At 43.6% G+C, this 20,122-nt stretch overlaps 1 protein-coding gene across 2 annotated transcripts in view; it reads left to right on the forward strand.

Annotated features, from left to right (window-relative positions):
* Positions 1-20,122, forward strand: part of SCN8A (sodium voltage-gated channel alpha subunit 8) — a 671,454-nt gene that overhangs the window by 524,055 nt on the left and 127,277 nt on the right. For both annotated transcript variants that reach the window (XM_086966390.1, XM_086966401.1), the window contains exon 21: positions 218-340. In XM_086966390.1, coding sequence (XP_086822516.1) covers positions 218-340 — 123 coding nt within the window. The remainder of the gene's footprint in view (positions 1-217; positions 341-20,122) is intronic.

Consider the following 20,122-nt stretch of genomic DNA (forward strand, 5'->3'; position numbering starts at 1 on the left):
CCTCCCTTTTTTGTCTGTGTCTCTGCGTCTCTCTTACATATTGTTCCCCTTTGTTTTTTCTTGTGCTTCTCTCAACTGCATATTTCCTTCCAGGTTGATTCAGCCAAGTGTTGTGTGCCACTGGGGCCCTTAGGCTTGAAATCAGGCTGTGACATCTGTGCCAGGGCTCGATTCTAACACTCTGGAACCTTTCTTTTGCTTCTCTGTTTCCGTATAGGTCTCTATAGTCAGCCTTGTAGCTAATGCCCTGGGCTTCTCGGAACTAGGTGCCATTAAGTCCCTTAGGACACTAAGAGCTTTGAGACCCCTAAGAGCCTTGTCACGATTTGAAGGGATGAGGGTAAGATGCCATGTGCAGCTGATCCTTCTGCATGCCTATGGAACAGTTTAAGCATGCTAGAACTGATCAAACTGGATTGAAAGACAGAATCACGATGCAGCTGCTGACTTAATCTCTCCTCCTTGGTTTCTTTGTTTCTGTTTTAACTCCCTTGCCGTAAGAGAAAGGGAGATGCATTCAGCTGCCTCATCACATTGTTTTTGGCCCAAAACGACATGCCATTCGTTGACGTAAAACATTGGCTGTTCTCATTTGGCCTGGCTTGTACCTCTTGCATTTGAGAGGATTTCCCTGCTGTGATGTTTAGGGAGAATCACCAGGTGCTAAGAAGAAGAATGTAAACTGCAAGTTGATGAATGCTATTGGCCGAGTGGGTGAATTCTTAAAGTAGGGGAACACTTATCTTACAATTTGAAAAAAAATGGACACGGGTGGGCTTAAGTAAGGGGTCATTTAATATTTCAAAGCAAGAAAAATTGAATTTTTGAAATTTAAATTTCAAATCCCTTTGGATTAATTCCTCTTCTTGCACCTTGTTGTTCTCAGTCCAGTCCCCTAGTGACTGGTGGCCTTTTTTGATAGTGAAGTTTTCCTCTCTGATTTCTCCTTATTTCACCATGCTTTATGGTACCCTGTCCTGTCACTCTGAAATGACTGTTATTATTCTGTTATTTAAGTTGAATAGCCTAATCATTGAATGCCACTAATAAAAGGCATCCCGAGATTCAACCTCTACAATGTTAACTCAATTTGAATGCATGAGAACGCCTTCACTACCAGAAGCTCAATGCATTCCATGACATATGTACATATTGAGGACTGAAAGGGTCACCATTAGATTTATGTGCTTGCAATAAATTGTTGGCTTATTTTTAAAACACCCTTGTTTGTTATAATATGTAATGAATGTACACAATAGATTGATGCAGGGTATTCTTTTTTGTTAATAACATTTTCTCAGAAGGAATGATAGCAACCTATTGAATTACATCTTAGGAAAACTGAAACATGGCCTTATATAATTGTAAAATGACCCAAACGGTTTGCTAGGACCAATGATCAGGAAGAAATAGCTGAAAAGCTTGCATTTTTCAGTGGAATTAACTTAGCAAAAACAACTAACCGTAAATTAAGACACCATTCTGAACAAAGAGGTGAAGCAAACGCTAAAGAAAGGTCATTCTTGCGATTGAAAATTTCTGCAAGTTTTTAAATCCATATAATTATGAGTGATTAGAAGTTGAACACTACAGGGGAAGAAAGGTAAATTGTTGAAAATCGAAAAAATACTAGGAGAACGGCAAGGTTGTACGTTGAAGTCTGTGAAAGAACTCTAGAGGTTGAGAGTGATCATGGTTGCGATCTCCAGCCCTCGGTTTGCAGATGTTTGAACAAAAGAACAGTGAATACAGCTGCTCGTGGTGAGGTATTGTGGTACCCTCACTTGTAATGCTCTCTGATGTTCCCAAGCCCAGCTTTAGATCAGAGCTCTTAATATGATTGTCACTTGAGGCTTATTCTTTTATTTAGTTATCAGGAAAACATTTCTAGGAACCTGAACTATTTCAGTTTTTTTATTTAGCTGAAGTTTTCTTGGCTAATCTGGTGTGTGCTGTGAAGTTACTTGGATTAAATGATAGCATTGGGTCTTTCTGCCCCAAACCACACTCCTGTTCAAAAGTGGGGCCTTCATGAAGGTGAGGGCTGCTCTTTCACACCCGCTGATGTATGGATGTGTGACATGGTGGTCATGCTTAAACTGTATTACTAAAGTAGTTAAATACTTTGAGTGCTGAGGATGGTTATTGTCTTGTTCAGAAATAACTGAGTGTAGTTGAGCTGATGAGACTTCTCACTAAGTTGTTACCTGAGACACAATCTTGTATTGAGAGTATTTTTTTTATTGCAATTCTTTCTGATTGTTGAGTAGAAGAAGAGAATATCTGGATCACTTGTTATGGCATGCAGTACAGATTTTATCTGCCAGCTTGAATGTCCTCTTTCTTATTGATGTTACTTTGGATAATCCTCCCTTTGACCTTATTCCCACCCTTTGATCTGTGATGCCTTGCGGTCACTGTACTTTAAAGGTACCACAAAAGCATTGCTTGAATTAAAGGGTTTCTTGGTAAATAGGGACACATCAGAGGCTTCTTACTGACAGTCTGTCTGGCAGAGGCAAAAATGCTGCTTTAAACTTTGTCCACAAGAACTTTATATTTTTACCTTCAGAAATAGTTACCAGTTTGGGTTTGAGATATTAGTTGTGCATCTTTTCTTGCTTTTGTTTTTTTCTATCGCAAGGATTGTCTACAAATACTTGAACCCCAAAGGGTGTAGGAAAATGGTGAGAGGGGGCATCTAATCTGGTGCCTCTAACCCAATAGGAGGGTTGTGCTGGTTTCCCCCCTGCTGGTGTTTAACCTTAAACTTTAGCAGTTCTTGGGCGTCCTCTAAAGCGGTATATTTTAAAATCAAGAAATTTCTGCTGTAGCTTAAATTTCCACCAGAATCCATTAAGAGAGTTTTGTAACATCGTCCAAACTGCAGAACAATGCCTTTTTGAGATGTAAATCTTCCTTTACTAAAATCCTTGTCATGGGCCAGCACCTTGCATGACAAAAGTCACCAGTTACTGCTGGCCTGCATATCTCTAGCAACAGTGATAAGATACCCATTGGGTGAGGATGCTTCGGGATACTTCTGAATTATGCACTTTTAGTCATCCAGTTGCTAGAATCGGGAATGTAAACATCTTAAAGGTGCATCCAATCCTTTTTAAAAACTCCACTGTCACTCCGAAAACTAGATGTTATCCAATTTAAAATCAAGATCCTATCCAGGTGTCTCGACAGTATGATATATGTTCCAATTACTAGTGGTCCCTGATGTCTTTTGCTCTCACCTGAAAGAAGGAATGCATATGTGCCTTGTATTTCATTTTTAGATTAATTAGGCATCATTACGCCACTGGAAATAGATGAAAAGCTAGGGTCACTCTTTAGGCAACCCGTGAACAGGGAAAACTGGATAAAGCTGTGCACCCAAAAGCATACCTCCATGGGTGATTCTTGCTTGACTACAAAAAGGACCTGCAAACTTGTGTCTTCAAGGGCACTCATTCCCCCCAATAAGGAAACTGCCAGCACCTTACTACTTCTGGGGCTGTACCATACCGAGGAAGCTGCCTTGTCTCTCTCGCCATCCTCTTTTTGTTTCCAGTATTGAGTCATTTCCTACCTTCTTAACTTGTACATCTTTCTCATATTCCTCAGCTATGTTCACTCAATATGTTTTAGTACTAACATAAGCACATACATATTTCTTTAGTGGGCAGCAATGATTTTCCCAACTCTCAGGTTAAATCTGAATTCTAAATATCAGACCACAAAATTGGAAGAGATTCGGACATATCATCCTTGTGAGAGCAATACTTTCAAAATATCATTTTGAATTAGAGTTCGACAATTTGAGAATAAATTATGAGTTGACAACCATAAGTCTATGATGGTAGTAGATACAGTAAAGGATGATAGTCTCACTCTACTCCTCCATGCTTGGGGAGAGCATTTTGGTCAGTCAAATGAATAGGAAACCTCCTCTTGGAATATAAGTTGGATTGTGAATCACTAGGAACAGCAATTCTGTCTATCAAATGCACTGAACAAGACTTTGTGTTTACTGGGCTAGTTGTCAATTAATCAAGTATATTTCTTCAGTGCCTCATGTTTTGTCAAAGTGATGGGTTTGGCATGGGTTTCTTGCCTATGAGACCACATGAAGGTAAAGCGGTGAATGAAGGCACTAAAAGGTTGTGAGCACTATGGCCTATCATGTAGGATTGGGTGTACCAACAGATTTGTCTAAACTAGTACTGTATCTTGTCTATTTTCAGATACATTTATACCTTATTTGGGCTTAGTTTGTACACGGTTCTTCTTAAATCACTAAATATTTTCTACAAGTGGTAGTTTTGAGTTAAAGACTGCAACCTTTCTACATGGGCTGCAAAAAGATGTCATCCTTGCAGGATATCCTTTATAAACTTGATAAATTTCGTGCATTTTATCATTGAACTAGTGCTGGTAAATTTTCATCCATTGGCATTTGACAGCTACCCAGTATAGTATTGATGGTTGTAATAAACAGTGGCTATGTTGAAGCAGATTTTAGTAAATTTCTTTGTTGTTAGTAATACAAATTTTTCTCATAGGTACCACACTGCGTGTGGAGATGTGATCACAGCTCTCTCTGATGGCCAGAAACACAGAGTAGCATGAAGCATTTCATCCACTTAGCATACTTAAAATTGTATTTTATCCTAACAAGGGTGTGGCAAAGTCCTTCTTAAAACTCGAATGTCATTACATTACATTCTCACCTATCAGAAGATGCATACTGAAGGTTCAATAGTGTCTCTGGTCAGAATAATTGCAGTTATATCAAGGGCTAGGTGATCTTGAAACTCATGAACTTTCCACTGCAAGCTCATGATTTTTGTGGGGTGGTGAGGGAGGTGTTAACACAACTTACAAAAAATGAGAATTTATTGTCTTTCCTTCACTTAGACATACTTCAAACTATTGAAATTGCATTTTTATCTCAACTAGGAAACAAGTCCCCGAGTGCACAGTGAACAACAGCCCCTTCCAAGTAATAATGAACATTGCCAGGAGCCTTGCGTGTTCCACCTCCTCTCTACCTTGTTATTAAACATTAACGTGCATCTTAGTCTACCTGGATTTACTTGAACTTAATTCCTGGTTCAGATGATGAAGAAACCCACTCATTGACTGGATTTCTTCATGTCCAGATTTGCCTGAGTTTGTTGTAAGGAGCCTTATTACAAACATGAGGTGAATTGATGGAGCACAAGCAAAGTTCCTCTTCCTTATCTTCCCTTTGTCGTAATAACAGTCCATATTTTACTTTGCCAGTATGGCGTGTGCTTTTGTGCTGTATGAGTCTCGTGCTAAGCAGTGTCTTTGTATTGTTGTACTTGACTGGTCAGATAACTTTATGACATTCAACCTTTTCAATACAAAGTCTAGCTAAAGGCTTCCTGAAGAATTCGGACCATAGTTGTAATTGTAATTTGTGAGCAAATCAGAACATGCATAAATTAATACAGTGAGGTGTATTGGAACAGTGTTACCATAAAACTAGCAAAATCTCCGGATAGTCATTTCTTCAATTTGACTGTAGAAGCTGATGACTTGTTCTCATGAAATGGCATCATTCCATCTATTGTTGGGTTGAAGAAAGTACATTAAAATGCTTGTAAAGTTTGCAGAGGAATTATAAACTATAATTGTATCATTTGTCTTTACTTAATAGTGGTCTGCTTTTAAATAGCATGCATTTGTAAATGATTTGAAAGATGTGATAGTAATATTAGAAATCATGCATGCATTTTTGTTGCCATCGCATAATATGCACATAAAAGCCATGTTCCCTCCATCATGTTCTGTAAGCTGGCTGCAGTTTAGCCACTCGATTGTTAGCATGCATATAAAGAAGTATGGAAGGTTCTTACTATATTTTTTTCTTATGTTTGATCATGATTTCTAAGTGCCAAGGCTAACCCAGTAAAATATTATGTAATTCCTACAAAGACACAGTGTAAAGACTGTTACCTTTAACATTGTAGATGAGATAAAACAATGGTTTAATGTACATTTGTTCACATTCAAGAAAGTATAAGATCTTCCATTTTCTGATAGCTGTATAAAATTCTCAAAGCACCTCAGACCTTGGAAGCTATATGGAAAGTGCTGTATAAATAAAAATGCAATACAAAATAGACTTCCTAAATTCCCAAATCAATATTGGTGTGCTTCGGCATTATTAATGGTTTAACTGCCAATTCAGTACTGGTGGTAATTAATAAAGAAGGGGAATAGTTTTTACATAATTCCTACTTCTTCATTTTATTAAAAGTTGAAATGCATCACAAATAAGGTTTCGTATTAAGAATAGTTTTTCTCTGCTGAATGCACAATGATATCCAAAGATCTAATAGAAAATAGCATCTTGAAATAGAAAATACAGCTAAGGTATAACCATTCACCCATTTTACAGCGTGCCATTATATTTCGTTTTCATATGAATTACCATTCATTCAAGATTAACCTTTGGATACAAAAATAAGTACAGACAATTGTCGCAAGTTAAAATGAACAGCTTTCCTTAAATAAAGTGCAAAATTATAAACAAAAGAAAGATTAGAATAAAAAAATAAGGAGGCGATTTGTGAAAGGCAGATCAGTGAAGAGTGACAAGAAATGTGATTGGGGACATTCATTTCAGGGAAAGAAAGTGCATAGCCTCCTTTCCCCTCTTTTGTGGGTAGGGATTCATCCTTTGCTACAGATAGCTTTTCTTTTATAGCATACCATTCCAACTCTTAGTTGCCTAGTTGGAAGGCAATGCTTGCTCTGTTTTTGTTGACTTATTTCATGAGCCAGGTCATTTTCACAGATTCTTTTTGGGGCCTACATTTTAGTAGATCATAAGTGGGCATGTATCTCTCCTGCCAAGGTAAAACACATTCCAGTCAGTTTGTGTATATATATATATATATATATATATATATATATATATATATATATATATATATATATATATATATATATATATATATATATATATATATATATATATATATATATATATATATATATATATATACATACATACATATACACACACGTGTATAATATGTTTATATATGTATATATGTGGAAGTATCTATGTACATATGCATATATGTACATATATATATATATATATATATATATATATATATATATATATACACACAGTTTCGCAAGTTGCCTTTTTAGAGTGCACTCCCAACGAGTCTTTCAGAAGCACAGGAACAGCCTTCGTGAAGCACAAATAAAATAATAGTCACATGCCTTGCCTGACTCGTTTCAGAGTAAACAACCCTTTCTTCAGAGGCAGCATGCCAAACCATGTTATTTCCGTAATCAGTCCAACTAACATATCCCCTTTGATTTATATCCTGCCCAGCTGGGCCTGAATGAAATGAATCACGGGAGTTGGAGTCCCTATTTAACCCTCGTGGGTCCGGAAACACAGAACCTGTTTATATTTAAACAGCATACTTTTCTTTTATTTAGCATTACTTGCACAGACACGGAAAGTTATTCCAAAAATAAAGCGCAGCTTGTAGTTCCAATGCATCATTCAAAGTCTGAATGTACAGGATTTGCACAGATTCCTGCAAAGGTGCTCTCCCCGACCTGGCAGGCCGTCTTTTATACAGTTTCACAAGTTGCCTTTTTAGAGTGCACTCCCAACAAGTCTTCGTGAAGCACAAATAAAATAATAGTCACATGCCTTGCCTGACGCGTTTCAAAGTAAACAACCCTTTCTTCAGAGGCAGCATGCCAAACCATGTTATTTCCGTAATCACTCCAACTAACATATCCCTTTTGATTTATATCCTGCCCAGCTGGGCCTGAATGAAATGAATGTCCTATTACTTACCGGTAATCTTCATTACTCCTGGTCCCGTTGACCTCGTCCCATTCCTTAAAATATGGAGATGACCATCTCCACGACAGAAAAAAGAAAAGGAGCATGCTGGGATACCCTACCTGCTCCCTCCCACTGGGAGTACATAAGCGGTACCAACCCAGCATGCAGCCTGAAAACACCAAGCCAACAACAGGAAGGCCGGCCACGAGGGAGGGAGGGAAGTAAGGAATGGGACGAGGTCAACGGGACCAGGAGTAATGAAGATTACCGGTAAGTAATAGGACATTACCCCCAGGTCCCTCCTGACCTCGTCCCATTCCTTAAAATATGGAGAATACCAAAGCAGAGAAGCCGGCCTTCCGGAACCCCACCAACAACAAGGGCACCAGACTAAAAAACAGAACCCCACAGACCCGAACCAAGACCCCCAAAGGACAGAAAGGGACTGCCACGAAAACAAGACAACCAACCCGGCAAGCCGGAAGGGAGGCACAGAAGTAGAGCCAAGCCCCCAAGGGAGCAAGCAGAGGGGCCAAAACCAAGGACCCCCCCCCCCCCAAGCGACCAAAGGAAGGCCAGGGGAAGAGTGCGCGACCCAACGGAGAAAGGAGCCAGGAAAGGGCAACCAACCCGCTGAAACCCCCAAGGGCGAAGCCCCCGGAACCAGGCCCCACCAGGTCGCCAAACAACCAGAGACCAACGGGCAACCCAGCCCAAAGGACAAAGGCAGAAAGAACAGCCCGCACAGGGCGGAGAAGCCGAAGGACCAGGAAGGAACAAAGCAGAAGGACGACCCCCACACAGCAGGGGAAGCCCCCAGCAGAACCGAAAGAGGGCAGCAACAAGGAACCACAAAGGAACCAGGCCACAGGTCAGGGCCGACCAAAGGCCAACCCCAGCAGAACCAACCGGGCGAAGAACCCGGAGCCCCAGAAACGACCAAGACCGGGGCAAACCCCCAAAGCAGGAGGCACCAGGACAAAAAACCAGCAACCACCACAACAGAGGGCAGGGAGAGCAAAAAGCCCAACCAAAAACAGACCCGGAAAAACCCAGGGCACAACCAAGAAAGACAACAAAGGTCCACACGGAACCAGGGAAACCAAGTCCCCAGAACCGGAAAAGGAGGCACCGAACCCCATGAGGAATAGGGGGACACCACGGAACCATCGAAGGCGAAACCCCAAAAGCCGAGGACCAACAACAAGGCCCACATCCCAACCCCAAGAAACCAGCGGCAGAAGAGGCCAGCCAGGAGGCACACAACAGCAGACCACCAGGACCCAGAAGGAGAGCCAAAAAGGAACCTCCAACCAGGAAGGAGCCCAGGAAAAGCACAACAGCCAACCAGAGCCAGATCGCCCCAGAAAGTAGAACCAGAAGGAGGGAGCCCAGAGCCCACAAAACGGACCCAGCGCCAAAGCCAACCGAAGGGAGCAGACCCCGAAAGGACCGAAGAACACCCCAGGACCGCGATAAAGCCCAAGAGAAGGAGCAGCCAGGAAAGGACCCCAGCAGGGATCAAAAAGGACCCCAAGCAAAGAAGGGCCACACAGCACAAATCTCAACACCACCAAGGAAGAGCACCAGCGACCCACTGCAAAGCGAACGGGACGTCAAAACGGAGACCGGGAGGCAAAACCACAAAGGCAGAGCCCCGGCCCCCAGAGCACATGGGGAAAAAACCCCGGCACCCGAAAGCAAAGGAGAGGAGCCCCAAAAAGCCCAAGGCGCACCACGCAAGAAGGAAGCGCGAAGGAACACGCCAGGCACCAACAAGAGAGCAAAGGCCGAAAACAGCCCACGTGGCACAAGGCGAAACGCCAGGGCCACAAAGCCCCAGACCCGAAGCAAAAACCCACTGCAACCCAAGGCAGAGCGAGAAGGGCGGAAAGCAGAAACCCGGCCACACACCAGGAAAGGCAGACACCCAACCCCACAAGCAGGGAAAAGGCACGGCCAACAGGGCAGGGCACAAGAGCCGAACAACCCAAGAACAAGAGGCCCCCAAAGCAAAAGCCAAGGACGACCAACAAATCCCAGCCACCACCGGAGGGAAACAGGATGGCAGACGAGGAGAACCCCGAGTCAACACCACCAAAAAAGCCAAGGCCCACCAGCACAGAGGAAGGGCCCGACAAACCCACCCCACTCCCAGAAACCCGAGGGGGGGAGGCACCACCAGAAGGCAGACACCCCGAGCACAGGGCAAGCAAAAAAAGCACCCGAAGGGAGCAAGAAGCCCCCAACAGCGAAAAACTGCAGGCAGGCAGGCCGGCACCCAGACAGGCACACCCCGGTCGAACCAACAGAAGGGCATGAACCAAGAGGCGAAAGGAAGAAGCCGAAAGGCCACACACCCGGAGAGACCGACACCCAAAAACCCACCAGCAGGGAAAGGGCACAGCCCAGCCAGGACCGGCAAACAGAGCGGGGCACAGGAGCCAGGCAGACGAAGAACAAGCGTCCACCCAAGGCAGAGCCGCGACCCAGCCCCTACCGGAGGCAAGAGCGGCCAGCCAAGCAAAGCCCCAAAGCACAAACCAGCCAGAGAGACAAGAGGGGAGAAGGAAACCACAACAGGAAACCAAACCCCATCAAGCAGAAGGTGAGAAGCAAAACCCCCAACAACAGGACCCAACAGGAGCCCAACCCGTCCGGTCCGGAGCCAACAGCCGAACAAGGACAAGGTGCCCCCAGGACAGAGGAAGGGCCCAACAGCTCCCCGACAAGGAAACAAGGGGAGGACACGGGAACCCGCCGAAAGCCAGAAGCCCGGAGCAGAGCCCAAGCAAGGGATCCTAGAGTGAGCAAGAAGCGACCAGCAGCGGAAAACCGCAGGAACCAGACAGGCACGCACCAGGACCGAACCCACAGGAACGCCAGGAACCAAAGGGCAGCAGGCCGCAGAAAGCAAGCCACGGCCACGTAGGAAGACACCCCACCAGGGACGGTCAGGCAGCAGGAGGACCAGAAGCCAAAGTCACAGGGCAACACAGCCGCAGAGTACAAGCGGCAAATGACCAACACCAAGGGACAAGCACCAGCATGCCAGACAGAGACAGCAAAGCAAAGTAGCAAGAACCCCGGAACCAGAAAGCACAGGGAACCGCAGCAGCAGGAGAAGGCCAGAAACAAGAGCCCGACAAGGGCCAACCCGAACCCCCAAAACAGCACGCAGGCCAGGGGAACAGGAAGAAAAAAACACAATCCACGCCGCAAGGGCAAGCCAACCAAAGAGGCACGCCAACGGCACACAGGAGAAAACAGAGGCGACCCCGGAACACAGAGGACCAGGGCGCAGGAAGGAAGAACCGCCCAATCCCAAAGAGAAAAATGGGGGAACGGCCACCATACCAAGGGCACAAGCGCACCCCACCAGGGGCAGAACAACCGCAGAGCAGGGGGAGTCCAAGCAACAGGTGGACCCCCCCCGGCAAGAAAGAAGGGCCGGAGAACCCCCGAGAGAGCCAAAAGGAGGAGTCCCACTCGAACCCAGGGCCACTCCAAAGCCGAAACTCCTGAGGAGGAGAAAGGACTGCAAGGAGGCAGGAAGAACGCACCCCCAGCCCACCGCCTCGACCAACAGAACTCAACCAGCCGAGGAGGCACGGGGAAGGCAAACCAAGGCGGAAACGAGAGGAGGAAATTTAGGAAAACAGCACCCACCCAACATGACCGGCAGAGAGACGCCCAAAGGACGACTCCCACCAGCAACAGCCATGGACAACAGGCCAAGAGACGGAACCAAGCCCATCAAGGCCAACCTGCCCATACACAGCCCAACGCCACACCGCAAAGAAGGACAGAGAACAGGAAGGAAACAGGGACGTACCACACATGGTACTCACCAGGAGGGCAGGAAGAGGGCCCCAAAAGCACCGCCCCCCTACCCCCAACAGGGAGCCCAGGCGTCCACCAGAACACCAGCGCTGGGCAGAGAAGTCCCCCCCTCCCCCTGCAGAGGCCACAGCAAGAACCACACCGGCCGCAGGGAGGGAGCCCAGGACCAGGCCCAGGTGGAACCTGCAAAAGAAAGACAGCAGGAAACACGGGACACAGTAAAAAAGAAAGAAACAGGAACCGCTACGCAGTACTCACCAGGATGGCAGGAGGAGCGTCCCAACAGCCCACTGCCCTCCAAGAGACTGCCCAGGCACCCTCCAGGACAACAGTGCCAGGCAGAGCAGATCACACCTCGGATGAAGGCCAAAAAGAGACAGCCCCAAACACAAGGGAACTGCCAAGGCAAAGGCTCCACAGCACGAGGGGATCGCAGCACAGTGGCCCGGCATAGCACTGTCCAGAAACCAGGGAGCCAGCCGGCCACACGGCCAAGCAGCACCAACACAGCCAGAAATGTGCGGGCGGCAGGAACAGCAAGGAACACGCAGCCAGCAATGCCAGAACATGATTGAAGCCAACAGGACACCGAAGACCAGCAGGCGTACCACCATCCAGTCGTTGACACAACATGAAGAAAGCTCCACCTGGAAGCGAACCATTAGGCACCAGATCCACAAGTAAAGATATCCGTCGGCATGTCCACGACGTCCTGAAGGCATATCGCATAATTGGCTTCCCAGGAGAAAGCAGCATGTCAGGCACCCCACCAAGCAAGTCCCGCAAATGGCCGGAGAAAGATGCTTGGGGAACGTAGAAAGGCTGCAAAGCATGGAGGCCGGAAAACCGAGGAGCAAAGCCCGGCAGAGCCCCCCAGGAACCAGCAACACTCCAGCAGCAGTGCGTCTCCCACCACCGGCCAAGCCCCAGGGAGACACGCAAAGCAACCCGTAAGAGAACCGGCAGAACCAGCGCCCCAGCCGCAAAGGGCCGGGCGGCATCCAACGCGTCTCCCGGCAAGCCCAGCAGGCCAGGAGACCGCGGAGCAGGACGACGGGAAGCCCAGCAGCCCGACGCGTCCCACCGAGAGGAGGACTTCAGGGACGTAGAGGACAGCCCAGCAGCCTGACGAGAAGACCCTGAAGCCACTGCAGGTAAGAGAACAGCAAAACTCCATCCATTCTGTCGGAAGACAGAAAAAAGAACAGGCTGCATGCTGGGTTGGTACCGCTTAAGTACTCCCAGTGGGAGGGAGCAGGTAGGGTATCCCAGCATGCTCCTTTTCTTTTTTCTGTCGTGGAGATGGTCATCTCCATATTTTAAGGAATGGGACGAGGTCAGGAGGGACCTGGGGGTAATATATGTATACACACACACACACACAAATGCATACGTATCCACACACACACTCCCGCCACAGAAGAGATGGTGTGTTTGGGTTCGAGACCCAAATGAATGACGAAACTCCTCTTGACTCTGAAAAATAAATCATGCTTTAGTGATGAAGAGCGTAAAGAATTTTAATCACTAAAGCATGTGTGTGCCTCCTCTTTTGAAGTCAAGAGTAGTTTTTCATCATACATATATATATATATATATATATACGGTTCACAGTCCTGCTCCGTTACTCCAAAATGGACAAGAAATCCAATCAGCAACCAACGGAACCCACAGGTACCACTCCACAGCGCAAAAAGTGAATTCAAAGGTGGTTTATTCACACGCAATCGCCAGCATGACGCGTTTCGGTCACTATACGGTGACCTTGATCACATGCCAGACAGAACCAATGAAAGTGCATTTATAGGGTGACTAATTAACACAGTAGCAGGGCGTGCACATTAATAGTAACTGAAGAAACACGTAAATTGTAGTTCATCCAGGATAGAAAACAGACCCATATTTACAAAGGTTAAAAATTATTATGTACAATTTGAAATAACCAATGCATAAATGCAATACATTACCAAAATTATAAAAAAAACGTATTACATTTTTCATTTACCAATTTTTACAATTTTTACAAGCTGCAAATCTGCTAAATTCAAGACTTTTTTACATACAGCATATATACATTTTTGATTCGATATTTGAATCCCTGGTCTGCAGGATGACAGTGCAAATTAACTTTTACCATCAATGTCGCCCTATAAAGTGCCAGTGCTAACTGATTTTAACCTTTAAGTGCAAAAACCCTAGTGCAAAGTTTAAAGTGCCAAGTGCAATTTCAGCCAGAGTAAGAGTCAGATCCCTGACCCTTAAGTAACTCATATGTGGCTGGCCGAAATAATAAAAAGAAGAAAGTGAGGAAGCTTGGGGGAGAGCTCAAGCCCAACCATGTTACACCAATTAGGAGGTTTACATGTTATGGAACCATTATTTTAGACTACCTATAACCCTATACGAACAATGTACATACATATATTTTATATATATATATACACACACACACACACACACACACACACACACACACAGAGTGAGCACATATAATTTCAGTGAAAAGGCGGACTGGGGTGACTTTTTTTTAGAAGTGAGTCCATGGTATTCATTCAAAGAAAATCATCATAGTAAACTTATCAGCTACCTTTCTGCACTTTGGAATATAAAGGTTTGCAGTTGCCTACAGTTACCCTTTACACAACACAAAAAATGCATTGTTTGTGGGTGAGAGTCAAAGCTGTTACACAGAACTATTACATTTTTATCAATGCAAGGGTGCAGTTATCTAGGTCTGAAGCTATATTTCAAACATTTTGTATACAGGTTATGTTTAGAATGATTTTAATAAGGTTAAACCTTATTGTCTTTATTGTTGCTTCCTGTAATTCTGTAATATGATGGAGCTCACCCATTTTGTTTGCTCCATCATATTACGTTTCTAACATAGTTATACCATTTCCAGTGGGAAGGGGGAATAAATTAAGATTTGCCACTGAAAATGTCACTTCGTATCCTAAACATAGACCAAGCAAGTCTACATTTTTTAAAGTGCAAAGCACTTAAGCTACCACAGTTGGTGTACCACAAACTGAATACATTAAAAGACAGTACTTCTCAAATTCAGGCAAGCACAACCAACAGAATTATATCACAGTCAAGAAAGGGAGTCGTTCAGGAGACGTTTCAAAACTATCATGCAGATAAAACAAAGAAAGAACAAAAAAGCATTTATGTTACACTGGAGGAACAGACATTTTAAGGTGGGGAAGGGTTGCCAGCACTTCCGTGTTTTAATGAATGTAGTGGAGAATGAATGGAAAGTATTGTTGATAAAATAAATAGGTCTATGGGCAGCAGGCTGGAGAGGAAAGTCACAAATAAATACTGAAAATATTAGGTTCATGATTCAAGAAGATACAATGTATGTATTTGAGCAAATGTAAGAAGAGTTGTGTAACGATCTGTTTAGTGCACACCCGGACAAAATGACAATTTATTTTTCCTTGCACATTTTTCAAAAAGATTCTAAGAAATACATTTCACCAGGCATTTGCATGAAAAATGCATTCAGTGGCCTATCACACACACACACACAAGTCACACAAGATTCCAAGAGAAGCCTGGTTCAAGCAGAAAATGTCTGTAGGCTTCTGCAGTATGCTTCAGTTTACAGTTCTTGCAACACATTTTCTGCTCAAATCAGTCTCTCATTGGAAAAACAAATATGTAAAAAAACTAAACCTGGAGAAGAGGGGGAAGGTTATCTAAACCCTAACCCCAATAAATAATGCAATATTTTGCTTTTTAACACAATGTATACCAGGCCTAGTTAGATGGCATGAGGGACAAAGCAGAAGTGAGTATGAAGTGAGTAGAAAAAAGAGGAGTATTTGAATCAGTAACTTCTATGGAACTTTGAGAAGTTGATTGTTAACCTACACAAAATATGTTGCTTTCTTAACCAGTGGATAGGTCACCGGTGGAGATAGCATACATTCTATTGCAGGATATTTAATGGATCATGAGTGCCTATACCAAATACTGTTTAAGTTCCCCATACACAAAAAATGTTAACTTGTCTCATACTGCCAAATAAACATGGTAGTTGTGAAGAGATTGACAGCTGTAGGACAATCATCTGATCCCAAATGGAAATTGAAGTAGTTAAACCTGTTATAGAGAAGAGCACTTTGAAATGTATATAAACCAATGATTTATAGGACACACAGCAGCACAGTTCAACAATGAGAAAGTTGTACCTGAGAAATATCACTGGGATTTTGCCACCGGGTATGATGAAAATAGAAAATGGCAGGGCTGATGGATATTTTCTGCATGGGTTTTGATGATGGTATTTCATATTATCTGATACTAAGAAGAAGAACAGTCTTGGAGGTGACAGATAGAGTAGGAAACTTGTTTAGCAACGTGAAGATTAACCAGTGGTAAAGAGGGTGGGTGCATTAAATTGATTCTCACCAGTGTGAGGTGACCAAGGATCCCTTGTTTGTCTTGGTCCCTACAGTTTAATTCACAGGGTGAATTACAGAGGGATTGGACATTAACCTGTTCCTGCTTGCAAATGATGCTAACATTTACTGAATGGTTAGTGCTCTAGAAGGAGAGAAGACACCTTAAAAAGTTGGGGAAGTGAACTGGTCCTGGAGAAAGCTATTAAAGTTAAGTGTTTCCAAGTGAAAAGACTATACATAAGACCCAAAACTCAAGGGGAAATTATAAGATGAACGGAAAGGTTTTAAAGATTGCAAAGTTGGTTAGGCTTTTCCAACAGATGTGGATAACCTAAAAGCTGCTCTTAATGTGAAAAAGATGTGGGAGGAGCAATAAACAAAATAGGGTGATGAGGATGGAGATTGTTTCTGAGATGGGGCTTTATCTGAAATATTGTTTCTGGTAAAGAGGCCATATCTTCATTATGATAAATAGAAGTCAGTCCAGATGTGTTAAGCTTGCTTTAAACCACATGTTGCAGGAAAAACCTCACAAACTCAAAATGGAGGCAATAAACTAAGGAAGTTATAAGGGGGCTTTATAGACATTAAAATGCCTAAATTGAATAAATGAGCTAAATAAAGCCAGGATTTTAAACGAAGAAGCAGTCTGAGGCTGCAATTGGAGGCTGCAGAAAGGAGGATCTGGAATAACATGAGGGCATTAGTTCATGGAACATCTTAGCTGAGATAGTGGATAAAAAGAGGACATTGCAATAATATATATTTAAAAGAATAATGATTATTAATGCTACTGCTTCATGAAGGAAAATGTTTTCATGTGTAAACATTTTATTTTGTTCTAACCATATGTTGCTTTTCCAAAGGAGGGAATGTGGCTTTTTCTCCATTGAGCCCGCATTAACTGCATGTTCAGCTATTTGCCTGTGACAACTTGATTGGCCTGCATAGCACATAATATTTCTATCACCAAGTCACTGTGTACTTCAAAGGGTAGGTAAATCAATGTGTTGTGATTGCTTTGTTTTAAATAAGGGGTGATTTGCTAAAGACCACTTCCTGATATACAGCCAGTCTAAACTTTATTTCGATTTTGGCAAAAATCATGAAAGTTGTATAAAATACAGAACAATAAAAATCGGAGGATATCCACGTGCTGGTTTTCTAAAATATCAACAATCGCCCTGTAACTTCATGATATAGCAATAAATATTTAAAATCATAACACCGTTTTGACAGAATATTTTAAAATTTCATATCCACAGTTAATATTTATACAGTAAAGTGCAAGTGCAAAGTGCTAGATTATAAAAAGAAACTACAACACTTAAACAAAAGATGTCAGCCAGTCGTTTTGTTTTTCCAACGTATCACCCATACCCAGCCCAAAAACTTTGCAACAGCTATGACAATAGGACCCTCCAGGGATGATTTCAGGATCCTAAAAGCATCGCTGCTAGACCTACCCCCAGATTCATCATTGTCATGTTTTGCGAGTCCTTAATAGCGAATATTAAGGAATCGCTATTAAAGGCTCGCAAAACAGGATTCATGTAGAAATCGCAATATTTAAAGGCCCATAGGAATGAATGGGGAGCCATTCCTTATTTGCGATTAGCAAATAGCGATTCGCAAATAAGGATGTGATTTCAAGGGTGCCAGGGTGTCCAAAGGACACCTTGTAGCACCCCATAAATGGTAATGTACACAGGTGTTGCGCACACACATGTCCAAAGGACATGTGTGTGTAACATACAACTTAGAAAAATGCACTAAAGTGCATTTTTCTACGTTTTCGCTATTTACCACGTAGTTACACTTCGTTGTAAATAGCGGCCCCAGATTGCGAATTCGCAATTTTAAAATGGTTCATGAATTGCATTTAAGGAATCTCAAATTGAGATTCCTTAAATGCAATTATTCGCAATTTAGCGATTTTTAGAATTGCGATTTTTGCATTTGGGATGATGAATCCCAAATGCAAAAATAGCGCTCGCAAAGGGCCAGATTCTCAGAATCTGGCCCTTTGCGAGCCGATTTCAGCTTCATGAATCTGGCTGCTAGTTCCTAAGTTTAGAGCAATGGGTTTCAGCCATTTAGACCTTGGTTTATAATACAAAGGACATACAAAAAAGATATGTAGCTCGGATTCCTTCATATCCTCACAAAAGGGACAGTTGCTGCGATTAGTAGTACACCATTTGTTCATAAAAGCATTTGTTGGTAGCGATCCCACCCTGAACTGATGGTACAGTTTCCTAGTCCTTGTGGAAGTAATTAGATCCCAATAACTCTCGTAGGAGGCCTCATGCTTGGCATTAAGGAATGTATTGGTTAGTGAGGGTTTAATATTGGATGAGAATCGCTTCGAGACTAACATGTTCCAGTACGCTGCCTTGAGCTCAGATTTGGATGGAAAAGTGCTTTCGGCAGGTGCTGACCAAAGACGACTCATACCCATCTCACTAAATATACTTTTAACAGTCCTTTGCCAAGGGATTTTCCTGGAGACATCTAGATCTCTTACTTCAAGTAGGGCCAATACATAGCATGATAATTCAGGAGTGAACCAAAGCCTCCTCCAAAAGGCTATCGGCCTGTAATGAGCCACATCACTGATCATCTGGCAGCCAAGATCCAAATACAAGGGTAATAACGGGGTAGATTACGGAAGGCCGATTATAGACCTGAGATACTTGTTTTGGGCTAATGCCAAGTTATCCAGATTTGCATAACCCCACAACTCGGCCCCATAAAGGATTGCAGCAATAGTTTTAGTGTTATAGATTTGCAACAGGGGAGCAATTGGTTTGGTGTAAGATAACCTATGCTCCTTCAGGATTGCCCCGGACAATAGCGCATGCTTGATCGTGAGCAAATCTATTTGGGGCTTCCAGGTGATACTTTTATCAATGGTGACTCCTAGATATGAAAATGTCTCAGTTTGCTACAATATTCCCCCGTTCATTTTGACTGTACCCACAGGATTCTGTTTGTTTTGTAGGACCATATATTTGGTTTTGTCCACATTTACAGTGAGATCATGGTCCTCACAAAACTCCTCAAACCTCATGAGTGCTCTTTGAAGTCCCTGCCTAGTCTTCGAAAGGATGAGGTATCGCCTGCAAACATTAAAAGGGGGATCTTGGAGCCGGCTAGGGTTGGTGCATCCGCGGGGAAATTCTCGAAATACTTCACCACCCCATTGATGTAAACTGAGAAAAGAGTTGGAGCCAACACGCACCCTTATCTCACGCCCCTTTCAACTGGAAACTTAGCCGTAATATTGCCCCGGGCATTCCATCTGACTTGTGCAAAGTTTTCAGTATGTAGCTTAATCAGTAGTGCCAAAATATCCAAAGGCATGCCGATCTTCAAAAAGCAGCACCACATTTTAACGCTAGGGACGAGGTCAAACGCCGACTTTAAGTTGACGAATGCTGCATAAATTACACCCCTCCCTAACACTACGGTGGGCCAATATATTAAGATCAGCCTTAGCACCTGATCTATTGTGCTCGTACACAAACGAAGCCCCGCCTGAAGGTGGGATAGAATTTTTCCTTCATCCAGCCATACCTGGATTCTACCCAAAAGCAGCCTTGCTGTTACCTTTTGGAGACAATCTATGAGGCTTTTTGGACTATAATTCCCAGGTCGGGATTGGTTGCCCTTTTTATGAATGGGTAGGATAATTGCACCTGTCCAAGTATCCGGTATAGGTGCTCCATCTGCAATGGCATTCGCTAATAGTTGGATATAAGACGCCCACTGATCTATATCATGGAGAAACAAATCAGCAGGCATACAGTGGAGCCCCGGCGCCCTTCCTCTTGGCACGAACAATAAAGCATCTTCCACTTCTTTCTTACTGAAGTGGAGGGTGGTGACTGGAAGAGGCAATTCGAACTGAACATTTATTTCTCCGCACTTGCGAACTGTGCTTTAAAATATGAAACCCACTTATCCGGCTCCACATGGTTCGTGGGCACCTTGCTAGATGACCCACTACCCCACT

Source organism: Lissotriton vulgaris, chromosome 1_1 (assembly GCF_964263255.1).
Source record: "Lissotriton vulgaris chromosome 1_1, aLisVul1.2, whole genome shotgun sequence".
NCBI lineage: Eukaryota > Metazoa > Chordata > Amphibia > Caudata > Salamandridae > Lissotriton > Lissotriton vulgaris.